Below are 17,176 nucleotides of genomic sequence, written 5' to 3' on the forward strand. Positions count from 1 at the left end.
TTTTTTTTTTTTTTTTTTTGAAAAATATATATATTTTTTTCTTTTCAGAATAAAAAATAAATTTTAAATCCAGGAGTGCAGTTCTATTAATTGTCTGGACCATATGGTGGGGTGTTGGGGGCAAATGCGGCAACATATTTATTACAACAGACAAAGCCCAAAATAATAGAAATTTATAATTATTTATTTTTCTTTTGTACGAATGTGGGTTTAAAATTTTATTATATTTTCAGATACTAATTAATATTTATAGATAATCATATATTAAAATTTACAAAATAATAGAAACTTATTTTCTTTTATTTTTCCAAGGAATATTAATTTTTACTTTAATCTACAATGAAGAAGTAGTGGGGAGTGGATGTTTGATGTTCACCATTGAACTAAATAATTAAAAAATAAAAAATTAGTTAATTTTTTTATAAATAATGCACTTTTTTTTATATATATATTTCGGTCAAAAACAAAAAATAATTTATTAATGGGCCCAATAGTCGGGTCGACCACGATCATTTTAAATAAAGCAATTATTCCTTCTAATGCAATCTTTAAACGGCGACGTTTAACGTTGCCGACACCTATACATCGAATCTGACACGTGCCAAAATATCATTGATTTACATGTGTTAGCTGTCCGTAAGCTACGATTAAGACGCGGAGTTGATCGCAACGGATTGCCGAAATCACCCGCCAACACTAACCGTCGGATTAAAGTTTGACAACGGTAATCACTTAATCAAACAAATCAATGGCTGGTAGACAAGCGCTGCATCAAAAGTCATGGACCTCACCTGCAAAACCCACTGTCAGTTGTAAAGTTTCACCGCCACCGTTTTTTCCTCATGAGCTCTCTCAGCTCAGAGTGTATATATAATGGCTCACCGCTGAGAGAGATTACCGCTGTTGAAAAATTTTGGAGAATTGTTGTTTCTGAACATTCTTGCCTTTTGCGGTACGAATTTTGAGAACGATGTCTACGGCGCCGGAAAAATCTGATACCACTTCTGCTCCTGCTCCTGCTCCTGCTCCAGTTCCGCCGCCTGTTGCGACTGGAGCTCCGACCGACGCTGTGGAGGATAAGGAAAAAGCTGTGGTTCCAGTGCCTATCGTTAATAGTAAGCTCTCTTTCTTTCTTTCTCTGGATGTTATCTGTTCGTTGTATGTCTTCTGATTGTTGTTTGGGATTGCGATGATATCGATTTGTTCCTTTCTATCTCATTTCTTTCCTTGATCGGGGATTTTGATGGTGAATGATTTATTACACTATAAAACGTTGAAGTGCTTGATTATACTCTTAGGTGAATTGTAAGATTCTTTATTCTTAGTTGAAGTGCCTTTTCTCGCTCAGTTTGGTCGTCGAGAAATGGATATAGTCTCTGTTCAAATTCCGTGTAGGAGAAAGCTTTGCTTACTAGAATTGCCTTTCGCTCTGATTATAATCAGAACGAGTAGGAGAACAACAATTGGCAATCCAAGGTTTTCGATGTAATTGGCAGAATGTCAATCGAGCGCTATTTTTCGAAGTAAATCAATTATAGTAACAAAGGAAACGGCAATGATTTTTTTTCTTCTTCTAAAGTTGCAAGTTCTTCAAATTTTTATGTTCCAAGTTTTCGTCTAGTAGTAGTTGAAGTGCTCGCTATCTTGGTTAGAGATTGGCAGTGATGTTGATGTCTACAAATTTATTGCAATTCAGATTGAAATGAGCTCCGTATTATGATGATATTCTATCTCTTTCTGAAGATGGCGTTGCGTTGGAAAAAGTAAAACGTAAGCTCATTGCCTTCACATTTATGGAAGTTTTGGATGACTACCTGCAATCCTGTGGGAGAAAATTATCCTCTTAATTCATATGCAGCACATGTTATCAAAAAAAAATAGTACTGTTATTTGTTCATACTTTTATCTTTTGTTCTTAGGTAGCACCTTTTTTGTTTTTTCTCTGTTAAGTATTTTTTTTTTTTTTACTTTTATTGCCAATTACAGCATAATCTTACCGAGGAAAGTCTCGTTTCTCTTTATTTTTTTCTGGATTTCCATTGAGTGAGAGAAATAAGTTTTGGTGCCTCTTGAATAGTTTTCCTCTCACTTTGTTTTGTTAATAGTAAGATTAGCTGTACTGGGCCCATTGACGTTTTATTATTCTTTGATTTTAACGACCATTCCTTAATTTATGCTTCGATATGCTTAAAGTTGTAGATAAATTGAAGATCATGCTTTAGCTTTTGATTATTTGCTTCCTTTATCGGTGTAAAGGAAGATATTTTTCAAAAAGAAGCTATAAATATATACTATAGCTTTTTCTTTGTATGATTATGATTAATAATCAAATAGCTGTTCGGGTAAGGTGGAATCAAGATCTTTGTTCTTATGTATACTTTTAAAGATGCTAATGATGCATTACTGTGTCTGTCGTCCTCTTGAAGAAAGACATCTGGACGCTGTCCTTTATGTCATTTGATTCTTTTTTTCAATAAAACTGGTCAAGAGTTTTATTAAATTTATTTAAGTTCCAACTTACTGACATTCTACTTTATGGGTTTCATTTGCCATCAGTCATCCATGTACGTTAACTTCTCATCCATTTAATTTCCTTGGTGAATAATGAATATTGATAAGGTGATAGGATTCAGGTGGGTCATATTGATCCTCTCAACTGTCAATGGAAGTTTCTCTCTGGCTCTTCATTTGTCATCAATGCATACATGTCGTTATTATCAATTCACCGTGAATGAACAATCGATAAGGGTTGGAAATGTTTCGAAATTGTGGAGCCAACTTTACATGAGGAGAGTAGGGGGAAAAACAAAAGTGATTTATCCCATCACATCTTGGCTATCATTTGAGCAAACTCTGTCAATGTTTCTCCCTGAACCCTTTAAGTTCATATAGCATTGCCCTTTGTCCCACCTTGATGACTTTCACTTCAAACTTTTATTATAACTTTGTGTGATTTCCTTCTGAGTTTAATGGCTTTACATTGTTTGATACTGTTACCTTTATTGCATTAACCAGCCTGGAAACTTTCGCAATGAGTGTTCTATAATTTAACTTCTTTTTCCCTCTAATTTCGGATCTTAACAGAAACCAAAGAAGAACCTGTAACAAAGAAGGCTTCCAGTGGGTCTATTGACAGGGGTGAGCGTACAGCACGAATCTTACTTATTCTATATCTTATAATTTTAAAATAACAGTAAAATATTTCAAAACCCGACCTGATCCTCAATCTTTTTACTTAGATATTGCTCTTGCGGAGGTTGAAAAAGAGAAAAGGTCTTCCTTCATCAAGGCCTGGGAAGATAGTGAAAAATCAAAGGCTGAGAACAAGTAAGGCTCAGTTTCCACTATGATTGTCTCATCTTGTCCTTTATTAAAAAGACCAGCAACTTTCCTTGCTCTAAATTCGAAGTTTAGAAACTACGTCTCTCCACAAGAGTAGCATAAATTCTCGTGGCTTTACCTTTTAGTTTATGCAAAAGACCTCGTACCGATGGAGATAGTGTTCCTTACTTATAAACTCATGATCTTCCTCTTAATTAGCGAACGTGGGACTTCTCCTTTAAATAATCCTCAACAATACAATTACTATTGTGTGTATTCATGTCTGCAATGAATTATGACAGAAATATTTGTGTAATGGCTATTTAATAGGGCACAAAAGAAGCTTTCTGCTGTATCTGCATGGGAGAACAGCAAAAAAGCCAACCTGGAAGCCAAATTGAAAAATATTGAGGTAACCATTTATCCTTTTTCCTGTTCTTGGTGTTTAACAAATAATTTTATTTGGAAATTCTGCTGCCTGCTTGATCTGGGATCGGCACGAGCAAATGGTGAAGGCAACGGGTTTTGATCGAGCAGCGATTGATACGGGGTTGAGTGCTATAGATTTGAAATTTTCCTTTTAACGAGATGGAAAATTACAGGAACAATTGGAGAAGAAAAAGGGTGAATACGGAGAAAAAATGAAAAACAAAGTAGCTTTGATTCACAAAGAAGCAGAGGAAAAAAAGGCAATGGTGGAAGCACAACGTTCAGAGGAACTGCTGAAGGCGGAGGAGACGGCTGCCAAATTCCGGGCAACTGGAACCGTCCCAAAGAATTTTTTGGGATGCTTTTGAAAGTTTTGTATGATCATCTCTTTATTTCTTCTTCTTATTATTATTAGAATGTGTCTTTTTCCTGTCTTTGTTTGTAAATCTTCGTGGTTGCCTGTGAATGCTTCTTCTTCCGTAACTCTTTATTATTTTTCTTCTGCTTTTGTGGCATTTTCTGTGTGTTGTTGTTCGTCTCTTCCTTCAAGTTCGTTGTACAAAATAAAACTTTTTTTTTAAAAATAAAAATTAATAAATTACATTTTGTTTTGAAACTTGTAAAATCTTGATTATTCTTTATTATTTCGATTAAAGAATCTTGTTTCGCTCTATAGTATGGTATGGTATGGTAAATAACAATAATGAAATTTCTTTTGTATACAATTTTTTGAAATTTGATATATCAAATTATATATTTATAATGAATTTGATGTGACGGTAAGAGCCTAAGAGTTGAAGGAACCATTCATTATTCGTTATAAGGGTGTGTTTCGTTCATTATAAGGTGGTGGGAACCTCTCCAACTTGTTTTCAAACTGTGAAGCTAAAGGCAATAACGTAATGGACTGAAATGAACAATATTTGTTAATCGTAGACTTGAGTTATTACAATGGCCAAGAGCGGTGTTTTAAAACTGTGAAACTGAAGGCGATAACGTAATGGACCGAAATGGACAATATTTGTTAATCGTAGACTTGAACTATTACAGTGGCCAAGAGCGGTGTAGAGCTAGTGTACACCTCTACACCGGTTGATGGAGGATGGAGGAGGTTCGCCTCCCATAATTACATGGATCTTTTCTCACATAATTTTCCACTTAATAGCAAGAGACAAGATGTAGAATAGTGGTACTCAAAATAGGAGTTCAAAGCACTAACCATCAATGAGTGTACGATAAGGCCCTGAATTGGTAACCATATATGCTATCTACATACCGACCACTTGCTGTTGAGTAGAAATCTCCTTTCCAATTGCTTTTATAAGTTGCAGTGGAGAGATGCCTCCATGGAAACTGCTTTCTCTCAACACAGCTTCTAATCTAAAGCACAAAAAGAAATGAACCACAAAACTTGGGACCTAACCTAACAGAGAAACTTAAATCATAGTTCTATCAAGGCGGGGTGATGAAAGAAGCTCTCTATCTACTGCACTGCACATGCTGCTAAGTGTTCATGTTGTTTTCTTCCAAGAAGCTCATGTCATTGTTAATGGGGAAGTCCAGAAGCAGTTCTAATGCACTATCCGAGGACTCCTCGAACTCGTTTGCACTTGAAGAATCAGACTTGGACATCACAATGTCAGCCATGGATTTGAAGTTTTTGTATTCTGTTTCTTCGTTTTCGTTGCTTTCCATGGCTGAGGAACCGGTGTAATCAACTCCATTATGGGTTGCAACAATGTAAACCGACTCGCATTTGATTGATGAGGACAGGGAACTCTGGCTATGGCATGTGGTTTTGTCTTCCCGGCACTTACGAAACGAATCGCCAACTTCAGAGTTCCATATTTGAAGAAAAAAGTCAGAATCGGTCGTCGTTTCCATGGGAAGTGGAGTGAAGAGTGATGACTCCCTTGAAAGTCGAGCTTCGGCTTCGAGCCGAGCACTCTCCCACTGTGCCATGTGGCGGGTGGTTGGAGATGCCGGCGCTGTAGAGGATGAGCAACGAGAATTGAAGGGTTCATGTGTCTGTGGATCAATGCCAATGCAAAGGAGGCGTTTCTTCAGGTGGGTGTTCCATAAGTTCTTGATTTCATTATCTGTCCTTCCAGGCAGTTGAGAAGCAATGGCAGCCCACCTGCAAGGAGTCTTGATCAGTAAAACTCCATCAAACAACATTCATAATGTGCACCAAATAGTTGAAGGAGAAACAATCGCCACATTCCATCATAAAACATATTTGTTGATGTTTTTTCTGATCTTAAAAAAAAAGTCTCGAAACCTCACTAAAGCAAACAACCAATTAATATATGATCGGCCTCCAGGTTCTCCAAACTAGCATTCTAGAGTCGAGACTAAGCCTTGAGTTTTCTTGAAAGTAGTTCCACGAGCTAAACATCTTTCTCTATTCAAACGTCTAACTGTTAATGTGTAGTACAGCATGAACATATAGCAAAATATCAAACGATTAGCCAAAAGGTAACATAGACATAATTTGAATTAAATAGTGGTTCAGAGGCGATTAAACAAAAGATACCATAAATTTAGGCAGCCATATCTATCTATGATAACATTCAGGAAGAAAACAATGAAGCATCACCTGTTTCCAAGAATTCCATGAAGCTGAATAACAAGCTTCTCTTCCTCAGGGGTAAAGGGGCCACGTTTGATGTCAGGTCTTAGATAGTTTGTCCACCTTAAACGGCAGCTCTTCCCACACCGTAGAAGGCCTATAAACAAATCAAGTACAGAGACCATAGACAAATTAAATAATGAAGAACATAAGACAAAAATCGTCCAATCCCAATTGTGCAAGAAAATTTTTAGTGCTTCCCATGTGTAAGAACAAGGATTTTGAACAGAGTAAGTTTGAGTAAAGAAATGCTCAGTACAGGTGACAAACCTCGGAATCTCAAGATTACACTGGAGGCGAAATCCGAAACTAGAGACAAATCAAAAGACCAACTATACTTATTTTAAAGGATGGTCGAGGCAGGCAGGCATTCCATGACAAGAAGAGAGTTTGCAGAAAAAAGTATGGACTTAGGCACCATTTGCAGGGCAATACAAAACGGTTTATGCAGACTAAAAATTACCAGAACAAAAGATTCAAAATGATGCTAAAACCTTTTTCTGCACACTGTTTGGTACAAAGCACGAAACTTAGCTGTTGTTAAATCTATGAGATCGGAGAAAATGAGAACGGGAGGGATATTAGGAGAGTGAAAGGGAAAAGGGCAAAGGACTTACTACTCAATGTTCTTCTTCTTCCTTCTTTTTCCTTTTCTTTAATCAGTCCAGTTAAAATAAATTTCGAAGTTAAGAAGGAAGGAATATGTTCCAGAAGTTACAATAATAAAAAGAGACTTCAGAATGAGAGATGACAAGTGGGAACTAGGGAAAATTTTGGATCACTAAACCTGCAAGCTTGGGGAGCGATCTCCAGCTACCATGGCCATTGTTTTTCTTAATATAATTAATAAGGAGCTCATCTTCTTCTGATGTCCACGGCCCTTTCTTTAGCCCCTTCTTGTCACAACAAGGCGTCCTTCCCATCTCACAATTTTCACTACCAGAGGCAGAGACACCCCCTCTAGTGACCAAGAGCGAAGAAAAAGTTCAGAGCCTTCCCTTAGAGCATCAATTTTTCAGAGCGAATACAGAGGGAGGAGGGGAGGGAAGCCATGTGAAAGGGTTTATCTCAATGAACTGAAATTAAAAGAGGGAAGTTAATGGCTATGTGAGCCTGAAGGGGAAGGACAAGAATCAGCTAGTTTCAAGCTGGTTCTTGCAATAAATACTGACATGGTTGAGCATAGTAAGAATTGAATCATCATTGAAAGTAAAATTTGTCCAAAAAATTGAGGGAGTTAATACAGAGGTTTCTTATTCTGAGGTTTTACAATTGCGCACAACTGATATAAGAAATAAGCGAATAAGGAGAAGAATTTATTGCGGATTCTCACAATGCAGACTAGCATTTATTGAACAGAGAGAGATTTTGAGACGCATTTACTATGATGAAAATGACATACGGGGTACGGGACATACCATGACAAGACCAGGCCTTCACCATTGTTTCCTTGTGGGTCTTTCAAAATTTCCTCTTCCCTCTTCCCTCTTCTAATCTGATTGCTAAACAAGAAAACAAAACAAACCTGATTTTTAGCTGGAACTTCATGATCAGTGAACTTCCCTGCCTAATTTTTGTAGGAAGCTCTAAATTGTGAGAAAACTCCCCCTGATTAAGATCGTGTTAGATTACAAAACATGCGTCTGTGCCTAAAATACACAAATTCATTGATCATACTTTTGTACACAAATTCATCGACCATAGTTTTTTCCTATCTAAAAATTGAACAGACTTCGTTTGTGCATTATTCTATTTAGGATCAGCTTAAATATTAATAATAGGAATTGTTCACTGATAGTAATCGCCACTATAAACAGAAGACAATAATTCACACGATTTCAACAATAATCGAGTCAAAATGAGTCTAAACCAAAATAGATAAATACTGAAACAAAGCATAGTTACCTCCATCTCACTGAGCAATCGAAAGTGGTGATAATAAATGCCTCGGAAAGAGAGAGGGAGAGACAAAATAAAATGTCATGATTCCATTACTCCTTTTAGAAATTAGGTAAAGGAGTTGAAAATGAAATTGAACAAAACCAGAGACGATAAAGCGAGAAAGCTGAGATTCGAGGGCACCAGTTTCAAACTCTGCGACCATCGCACTGATGAATCCACAAGAAACCAAAAACTGAAAGAGAAAACAAACGAAATCTTTTCCTTTTTGTATGGATTTACGGAATAAGAACGCAGAAATTTGACTCTCCGCGAATCAGGACGATGAGGAAGAAGACGATACGATGTAGCCATTGAAAGCTTCAAGGGCAAGTCGCTCTTGCGATTGCTGGTTCGAATTTGGCGCCATAAAAGCCAACCCGGAAATTGGTCTCCTTTTTTTTTTTTTTCTTTTATTTATTATTTCTCCATTTCTTAAGCAAAATATAATATATTAAATCTTAATTTCCATTTCTTTTTTTTTTTTTACGTTCAATAAAAATTAAAATCCCTCTCTATAATTTAATTTTAAATTTATAAATTTCGAGGTTAAATTTGTAATTTAACTTTAAATTTATTATTAATTAACCTCATTTCATAATTTTAACATTTTAAATAACGGAGATTTTACATTATTTCTTGTAAGCTTAAGATATTTTGAAGAATCGCCAATCGAGAGGAACGAACGAAAGGCTTACGCATTGAGATGCTGCTCGATTTACCATAAAATAAGAACGATTTTTCTTTCTTAGCTCAGGGATGACTTCACTTAAAAGACCGTTGCTGGGACGTGAGGGAGCCACCTATCTAGTGACAATTATCTCAATTAGTTTTTTTGTCGGATGCTTTAAATGTCTCCTCTAGGATATCCAAATCAGGGTCTCGGTTTTTGGTTCATAGATGCGACGCTATATGCTCTTTTTCATCGAAATTTATGACTTGGTACTATTTTCCGTGAAACTGTTATGATGTTAAGAGTGGAAAATGGTCTACGAGCTAAAAGCTGCAAATGGTACCCGATGAAAACCACGCCTCGTTATTATCTCTCGAGTAGTTATACCTAACCACACGTATTATTCAGTAGAACTCACCTAACACGTGTTCATGCCCGTTACGATTCTTCCGTGTTTTGTATGATAGCCGTCCACTAAAAAATTTGGCAAAGAGTAAACAGCTCAACTTAAAATATAGATAACAATTTACGTAATTGTAAAAAGCTATATCGACTACTTTACTTGAAACTCGGAATCAGTTCGACGAATGTGGCTATCATTATCAGTAGTATTGTTGATTAAATTTGTGGAGCATTTTAAGCTTATAAATAAAAAATAAAAAAGAAATAAAATTAAATAGGAAAATCCGAAGAAGATTGAAGGCCCTTTATTGCTAAGAATTGCAAAGGGACAAGACAGTCAAAAAGATTAAAGAAGAGAGAAAAAGTCTCAAAATAAAGACAGTCAATGCTAAGTCAATGCTGTCGCTTCGCATTTACTACAAAATGCCAACGCTATCCATTTCTTTTATTTATTTATTTATTTATTTATTTTAATTTATTTGACCAATAATAAAAGGATTTTGCAATAATATAAGCATAAGCATTATTTTCCATCCGGGGCAAAAAAGGGATTTCACCTTATTTAACCTTATTTTCGTTCGTAAATATTTTTAAATTATATTGTGAAATTCTATAGTGAGGGTCGTAGAACAAAACTTAGGATCGTTACGGTGTTAAGTCACACCCTTTCGTCTAAGTATAATTTTGAAACATTTACAAAATATATATATAAAATAAAAACATTCTAGAAATAAATTGAGTTAAAATAATAATAATACTAAAAGCACTTAAAGGACAGTAAAAAAAAAATACTTTTAATAATAAATAAATAAATAAGTAGTAGTCAATATTATGAGCTTGACCTATGTGTTTGTAGTTCAACTAAAGGGTCTGCATTCCTATTCAATAAGTTTTGTAATTATTGAGATTTTATTTTCTCAAAAATTGCAAATAATTATTACCAAAATCACATTCACTATGGATTTTATTTTTAAAATAGCCCAACAAAAATTATTGTTACCTCTTTATTGACTTACTTTAAAATTTAAATTTCGTCCACATAAGTATTATGAGTTGATTACAACATTTATTTAATATCAAACTTAAAATATTTAAAAAATTTATTTGATGCAATTATAACTATTGGACTAAGAGAAATCCATAAAGAAGTTCCTTCGATGGTCATACAAATTAATCGACGAGTTAAAACGCCGGGAGAAAGAAGAAGAAGAAAAAAAAAAAAGACGGCGCAAGATCATCAAATTCGTTCAAGAAAAGCCAAACGTGTCGTAAATTTTATCCACAATCTACACTCTGAAGATCAAGAGATTGATATTAACTTTAAAATTATGGTGCAGTGACTGAACCATGTTAAATGACACAAATTCACATGCATCTCCGACAATGTTACATTACCTACTTATTTTAAATTTTGAATGGCTATAAGAATTTGCTTCATAGATAAATACATATACATTAAAAACGATAATAATTTTAACAAGATTTTCATATTTTTAAAAGAAGTTTACTAGTTGAGAAGCTTTTGATTTTATTATATCAAGAAAAAGAGTGATTAAAAGCATTATAAAATTCAGAAAAAAGAAAAAAGAAAAAAAAAAAAGGAAAGATCATAAATACGTCCGATGCCCAAAAAAAGCATAGACAGCGGATGGCCTCAGCAATAAATAAGGTACACAGAATGGTGTGTCTAATAGTAAGGTTGCGTGAAACAAAACCTCCAGCTTTCTACTCGCATATCTGTCGGCGGCGACCCTAAAGCAAAAGCAATGCTCCAACAACGCATTTAATAAAATTGCACAAAGTCCCTTCACATACAAATTATGCTACAAAATGCAAGCAAAACCAACCTTCTGTGAGGTCCTATTTTTCAGATGGAAACACTCGAGAGAAGTCATTCCAAACATACCCTAATTTTAAACGCATTTGAACTGAAGCTAAATAACACGAATGAAGAAAAAAGAACAATTGCCGAGTACAAAAGTGTGGCCGAGGAAGGGTACAAAAGCAACTGTCCATTGAACTTTCAAGTATTCGAAACAACCGAGGGGGGTCGGGGAGAAAGCAAAAGTTCTAAATTTAGGAGTCTAGAAAGTGCATAAAAAGAGGAAGGGCAGGGGAGGATGAGAGTTTTTTCAAGGGAGAAAAAACGGAGAGATTACAATACATCGCAGAAAGTTGGAAGGGAAGAGATGAGATGTTGATGAGAGCAAACGAGGAGAAAACAAACACAGAGAGAGCAGAAACAAACAGGTCAGCTGATAAAGATAAGCCAAATAACTGGGGACCCAGAATTCAACCGCCTCTGGGATTTTTATAGTTCACCCACCAGTCTACATTCTATCCTAATCTCCTGTTAAATGTCTTCACGCCTATAGCTTTCTAACTAATAGAAAATTCCAACCCAACACTCTGCACAAGCTGAGTCTTCTCTCATATTGACTCAGAAAACACGCCTCCATCGTAGCCAGATACCGCTCTTTCAAGGAGCTTCATTCACCTTAAGGAAACAAAAATGAAAAATCCATCAATATTTGTTGATGCAAATGATTTACGCACAGTTGTAGCAATGCAGATATACCAGAAAACTATATTTAGGCGTTAACTAACTAAAGGTGCTTAATCTGTTTCGAACTTTTCAATGCCTGCCATCCCCAGATGTAGGAATTCCTTTTTGGATTCTTGTATAATGAAACAACTCAGTTTTTCTAACATCAATACCTTACGGGTACTCCTACCATTTGTTAAATATATATGTACATGCCTATGTGTCTGTGTGTGTACATATAATGAAGGGGAATTTGGTAGCACGGTACGGTTCTTACCTGCCAATCGTTTACCTAGGATCCAGTGCCCACCACAAATTACTGGCAGTAGATTGCCTGGTCAATATGGGGTGGTATTTGTTTTATTTCAGTTCCAAGTTCTTGCTCAATCCTGTACCTGTTATACAGAAAATCACATTTCAGTGCATTTGAATATATGACAATGGCAGTCATCAAATAAAACATCTTTTAGAATACATACAAATTGAAACGATCCTCATAAGTGATTAAATTCACAGCTAATCCAAGATGTCCAAACCTTCCAGATCTTCCAACCTGCAAATGAAAACATTTTTAAATGTTTGAGAGGTAAATCGAAAGATTCGACAGGAACTGAATGTGACACATACCCTGTGCAGATATGTTTCTGAATTCTTGGGAAAATCAAAGTTAATAACAACATTTACTGCTTGAATGTCAATTCCTCTTGTAAATAAATCTGCAATTGCATCCCACATTATAAGAAATTAGTTCAGGAAAAGTGGGATAGTTTCACGGATTTTCTTTTGACATACTGGGTAAAAGACATGCTTATTCAAGAAGGGAGAAGAAATATGTAGAGTAAACAAGATGCAGTAAAGAAAGGATGGTTTAACTTTCAACAAATAAACAAATAGATAGATAGAGGCATCCTTATCAAGCTTATGTACGCATGAATAATTATGCACCGAGAAATAACATACCAGTACAAACAAGATTTCTACATGCACCATTTCGGAAGTCATGAAATACTCTATTACGATGATCTTGCAGCATCTTTGCATGAATATAGAAACAAGAATAACCAAGTTCCGTTATTTTCTTGGCTAACAACTCGACTCGATTTACGGAATTGCAGAAGATAATCGACTGGTTAATTTGCAGCTGCAGATAGAAACATTAACTTTGTGATTTACAAAGGAAAAGAGAATCTAGGGAAGAAAACCAAGAAAAAGAATTAGCTTCCTCGGAATCAAACCTTAGAGAAAAGAGTATTAAGGCAGTGAACTTTTTGTCTTTCTTCAACAAATGCATAGAATTGGGTGATACCCTTCAAAGTGAGCTCATCCATTAAGTTTATAATATAGGGCTTGTGAAGATATCTATCTTTGAAGTCCTTCACAGTAACAGGAAAGGTAGCGGAATACATAAGAATCTGCCGATTTGAAGGCAAAAAGCGAATCAAATGCTCTATTGAAGGTTGGAACTCTGGAGACAAGAGCTTGTCAGCCTGAGAAACAGAACAACAAAAGGTTAGCTTTTCGCAATGAGTTAACAACACAGTACCTCCCAATACTATATTATTAATCGATACTAAACCCAAGAGCATGTGACCCAAGAAAATGGTTAAATATAAAATAGGATACGTACAATCATAGAAGTTTGAAATGGTTTTCATTATTTTTTATCATGTTAACTTACTCCTCAAACTAAAAACCTAAATTAATGAGTTAAGATAAATTAAAGCAACCGGTATACTTTTCTGAATGTGGTAACCATAACTGCTAGAACTAACCCAAAGATTTAAATTTACCCCAGAATTTGAAGTCTTTCTTTCAGTAATAGGAACCCATGCACTACCTCTTTGGGGAAAATGGGAACTTGGTAAGGAAACAAGAACATAAAATTAGACAGTTCACACAACTATGCAACACGTATAACATACAGGATAATGCTTAAGCATACGGATGGGAGGGTGACAAAGGCAGGGAGAGAAAATAATCACAAACAAAAGTGAAAGTCGTCCAGGTATATCAGTACTACAAGCAATAACTCACGATTGAAAATTAAAATGTGTTTACATATCCTGCTAAGTTGTATGACTTCCTTTTCAATATCATTCTCAAGTACATAAGGATGGAAAAGCAATTGATATCTGCCGTAAATATCATTGTTCAATTATCAATCTATAGTCATAAAATCATTTAGATTACATGACCCCACTACTGTAATATTATAGGACAAATTCCTACGGAAACAAAAATGATATTGACAATAAAGCAACTAATTTGTGATAACCAGAAACTGAATATAATGTCGTTCATATCTCAGGTGATTACCTCATCCATAATAAGCATAGAACAGTCTTTCAGTACACAAACACCCTTTTTTGCAAGATCTAATATTCTTCCAGGAGTTCCAACTAATAAATGAACTGGTTGATATAATCGCATGATATCATCCTTTAAGCTGGTACCACCTGTCGTAACCATAACTTGAATATTCAAATTCTTCCCGAGTTCCTTACAAACTTGTGAAGTCTGAAGAGCCAACTCTCGTGTTGGAACAAGGATAACAACTGTTCATATAAAAAGGAAAAACAAATGTCAAATGAGTGAACCAAACAAAATGATATAGGAATCAATATTGCCATAGAAACATGGCATAGCAGCATTTAGAGAACATGAATAAAAAGAAAATCACACGTTCCCAGCGCCTTAGTAGAAGAATGATATGACACATGTTAAAATTAAAGTCGTGGAATAAATTATTGGGTCAGAAAAAATAACAGTAGGAAAGTGGGGCAAGCCATAGGCAAAGATGCCGTGAGGGTGGAAATACTAAGTAGGTTGATGCAAAGAACTCAAGAGGCTAGTCTTGTCTTGTGGAAGGGTATTATTATTCTGGGAAAGAATAGAATCTATCTGATGAATTTACAACTTGAAAGTGACATTTATTTCTTTTTGCACATTAACAAGATATTGTTTTCACCAGAAGACCTCAAGTATGATATTCAACACGAGCACCGATTTAGTGGGAAGAATTAATGTACTGGTCAAAGGAAAGAACACAGCAAGAATTTTGTTGTGTATAATTTCTAGCCTGTTGAAAAAACTTGGATTAAACTACAGCACATTGAGAATGTTTGGATGGCAATGGAGCTAATTAGAAATTGAATATGAAGGAATCTCATCGATTTGGAATTTAGAGAATCGACCTGCTCATAAAAATAATATAAGATTGATAATGACTGGTAAAAAAACAAACCTTGGATTACATTGTTATCCTGATCAATCTTTTCCAAGGCAGGAATGCAAAATGCAGCTGTCTTTCCAGTTCCGTTTTTTGCTCTAGCAAGAATATCACTACCGGTTAAAGCAATTGGAATACTTTCTTCTTGAATAGGAGATGGTCTTTCAAAGCCTTTCTCATAGATTCCCATGAGTAATTCACGTTTCAAAAAATAGTCCTCGAATTCATTTCCTTTCGTAGCTGTCACATCCTGAAAATGAAACGACCAGATGCTAACAAAGTTAGGCATGTCTTATACAGAGACCGTGAGTATTTCAAATTTGAATGAGATTCACAGAAAACAGACTAAAGAATGAGAATATTATAATAGCACTTATCTGCCAAGCCTGTGCATAGGGATAAATCAGCATGCAGCGATTAATATTTTATAAACTGGTTGTAAAGCCTTAAGAAGTTCATTAGAACCATACCTCTGTTCTATAGCGTGTATCGGGTGGTGGAATCTTTAGCCTTGCCTTCCAATCTTGTGAACTGCACGGAAGAGAAAAGGCATAAATGATAATAATCAGTTTCTACGCATGGCAGGCAATACAACTTACCAAAATTCAAAACCTATCCTCTTGGCAATAGAATTTTGATGAGATACAAAAGTTTCTTAACATAAGATCATCTGTATGCTCAACATCCTCAGTCACATGAAATATGCGCAAAACAACACAAGTGGCGGGTCAGAAAGAAAGATAAACAAGGAGCAGAGACCCAAATTTTTTTACCATACCCGATGCTTTTAGCGAATGGGATCAACCATAATTAATAAGTTAACCATGTGCCCCCTTCGACAGAAAACCAAGCATCCAATTGCAACCCCATTACAAAATCATAAATCAACCTCCGGTATGAGCATACAGAGAAATTAATCCAATCATTTTATGTAAATGCCCATACAATATAATGCATAAAAATAAACACAAACTCCTTCGCGTATTTAACACAAACCTCGAATCAACAGCCTCAGACTGCACGGTCTTCTCAACCTCGTCAACGTTGGAATCGGCAGGACCGCCACCTAACTGGTTCCTTTTCAGCCATTGTTGGTGTTGTTGAAGCTGCTGGTGTTGGTGCTGGTTCTGATGGTGCTGTTGTTGATACTGCTGATTCGGCACCAAATTTCTTTGTACGTATTGCTGCTGGTGTGGTCTCGACTGAAACGAAGGGTTCGCATTCACGCCTCCGCCCCGTCCAGCGCCGATCCCAGGTGGATACCTTCCCCTATTGTTCATCACTAGACACAATGATCAAGACTCGAGACCCTAACGACGTTATAAAAAAAACGGGAGCTAGGGTTTCCGATCGATTGATTGAATGACGACAAAAACAAATAAGAAATCTAACGAAAACTACCAAGAAGATAGAAAGGACAATAATCGGCTACAAAAGGGTTTCGCTCAAGTTCACTAACGAAGCCTACAATTTATACATGACCAAAAATCCACCAATTATCGTAATCCCATGGCGGATAAAGGGCAAATCTGAACCCGAAATTGACACAAAAGAAGGGGGGGAAATGCAAGAAATTTGTACAGATCTAGGTCAAGAAATGGCAGAAATTGCAGCAATAGAAAATTTTACAGAGCAATGAGGTGAAGATTTTGATATTAGAAGCTGCGGCAGTTTCAACGTAGATGAGAGCGGCCGGAGTTTCTTTCGTCAATGTTGTTTTCGGTCGTTTCGCAGAGAGAGACGATGAAGCGGGGAGTTACTATTGGAGAGCTCCTAGGGCAACCAAGGAAGTGGGTCTAACAATTTGCAGAATAGTCCCTCTTATACTTTTTCTTTATATGTAAGGACAAAATTCTTCCTTTATTTTCATTTCTTTCCCGTTTCCTGTCAATTTTTTTGTTCATTTCTCCTCTTTTCAGGGGCATTCGAAGAAGTGTCGCAAATGTAAAATTATTTTTTTTTCTTGAACTATAATATATATATATATATTTTTTCCATGTTTACAGC

The 17,176-nt window shown here is 35.8% G+C and overlaps 3 protein-coding genes across 5 annotated transcripts; 1 reads left to right on the forward strand and 2 right to left on the reverse strand.

The window, feature by feature from the left end:
- Positions 1–866: 866 nt before the first annotated feature.
- Positions 867–4,261, forward strand: LOC111431993 (uncharacterized protein At3g61260-like). Its single transcript, XM_023068769.1, has 5 exons — positions 867–1,115; positions 3,085–3,138; positions 3,240–3,327; positions 3,652–3,733; positions 3,924–4,261. Exons 1-5 carry the CDS (start codon positions 971–973, stop codon positions 4,116–4,118), a joined length of 564 nt encoding a protein of 187 aa, XP_022924537.1. The 5' UTR covers positions 867–970; the 3' UTR covers positions 4,119–4,261.
- Positions 4,262–4,851: 590 nt separating this feature from the next.
- LOC111431942 (transcription factor MYB41-like) lies at positions 4,852–8,689 on the reverse strand. Of its 3 annotated transcripts, XM_023068672.1 has the most exons (4): positions 8,288–8,689; positions 7,801–7,884; positions 6,350–6,479; positions 4,852–5,887 (listed from the first exon to the last, which is right to left on the reverse strand). In XM_023068672.1, the coding sequence occupies exons 2-4, from the start codon at positions 7,823–7,825 to the stop codon at positions 5,254–5,256; spliced, it is 789 nt and encodes a 262-aa protein (XP_022924440.1). In that variant the 5' UTR covers positions 7,826–7,884; positions 8,288–8,689; the 3' UTR covers positions 4,852–5,253. The 3 variants fall into 3 exon arrangements, with proteins under 3 accessions (XP_022924440.1, XP_022924439.1, XP_022924438.1); XM_023068671.1 differs by having other exon boundaries at positions 7,801–8,689; XM_023068670.1 differs by lacking the exons at positions 7,801–7,884; positions 8,288–8,689 and adding an exon at positions 7,170–7,522.
- Positions 8,690–11,387: 2,698 nt separating this feature from the next.
- On the reverse strand, positions 11,388–16,966 carry LOC111431941 (DEAD-box ATP-dependent RNA helicase 8-like). Its single transcript, XM_023068669.1, has 10 exons — positions 16,166–16,966; positions 15,640–15,700; positions 15,185–15,419; positions 14,257–14,495; positions 13,176–13,427; positions 12,901–13,081; positions 12,568–12,656; positions 12,420–12,493; positions 12,218–12,335; positions 11,388–11,892 (listed from the first exon to the last, which is right to left on the reverse strand). Exons 1-9 carry the CDS (start codon positions 16,447–16,449, stop codon positions 12,257–12,259), a joined length of 1,494 nt encoding a protein of 497 aa, XP_022924437.1. The 5' UTR covers positions 16,450–16,966; the 3' UTR covers positions 11,388–11,892; positions 12,218–12,256.
- Positions 16,967–17,176: the final 210 nt, after the last annotated feature.

The sequence above is a fragment of the Cucurbita moschata genome, unplaced genomic scaffold, assembly GCF_002738365.1.
Source record: "Cucurbita moschata cultivar Rifu unplaced genomic scaffold, Cmos_1.0 Cmo_Scf00037, whole genome shotgun sequence".
Taxonomy (NCBI): domain Eukaryota; kingdom Viridiplantae; phylum Streptophyta; class Magnoliopsida; order Cucurbitales; family Cucurbitaceae; genus Cucurbita; species Cucurbita moschata.

What these genes read in the sequence shown, in the direction of transcription:
- LOC111431993 (XM_023068769.1), top strand. Translation starts at nt 971, where the DNA reads ATGTCTACGGCGCCGGAAAAATCTGATACCACTTCTGCTCCTGCTCCT. An exon ending in CAGTGGGTCTATTGACAGGG is followed by an intron (nt 3,139 to 3,239) that starts GTGAGCGTACAG and finishes CTTTTTACTTAG; the next exon opens with ATATTGCTCTTGCGGAGGTT. An exon ending in CCAAATTGAAAAATATTGAG is followed by an intron (nt 3,734 to 3,923) that starts GTAACCATTTAT and finishes GGAAAATTACAG; the next exon opens with GAACAATTGGAGAAGAAAAA.
- LOC111431941 (XM_023068669.1), bottom strand. Translation starts at nt 16,449, where the DNA reads ATGAACAATAGGGGAAGGTATCCACCTGGGATCGGCGCTGGACGGGGC. An exon ending in GGATAACAATGTAATCCAAG is followed by an intron (nt 14,496 to 15,184) that starts GTTTGTTTTTTT and finishes TTATATGAACAG; the next exon opens with TTGTTATCCTTGTTCCAACA. An exon ending in CAGAAACATATCTGCACAGG is followed by an intron (nt 12,494 to 12,567) that starts GTATGTGTCACA and finishes TTTCATTTGCAG; the next exon opens with GTTGGAAGATCTGGAAGGTT.
- LOC111431942 (XM_023068670.1), bottom strand. Translation starts at nt 7,305, where the DNA reads ATGGGAAGGACGCCTTGTTGTGACAAGAAGGGGCTAAAGAAAGGGCCG. An exon ending in ATCGCTCCCCAAGCTTGCAG is followed by an intron (nt 6,480 to 7,169) that starts GTTTAGTGATCC and finishes ATTTGTTTATAG; the next exon opens with GCCTTCTACGGTGTGGGAAG. An exon ending in CATGGAATTCTTGGAAACAG is followed by an intron (nt 5,888 to 6,349) that starts GTGATGCTTCAT and finishes GACTCCTTGCAG; the next exon opens with GTGGGCTGCCATTGCTTCTC.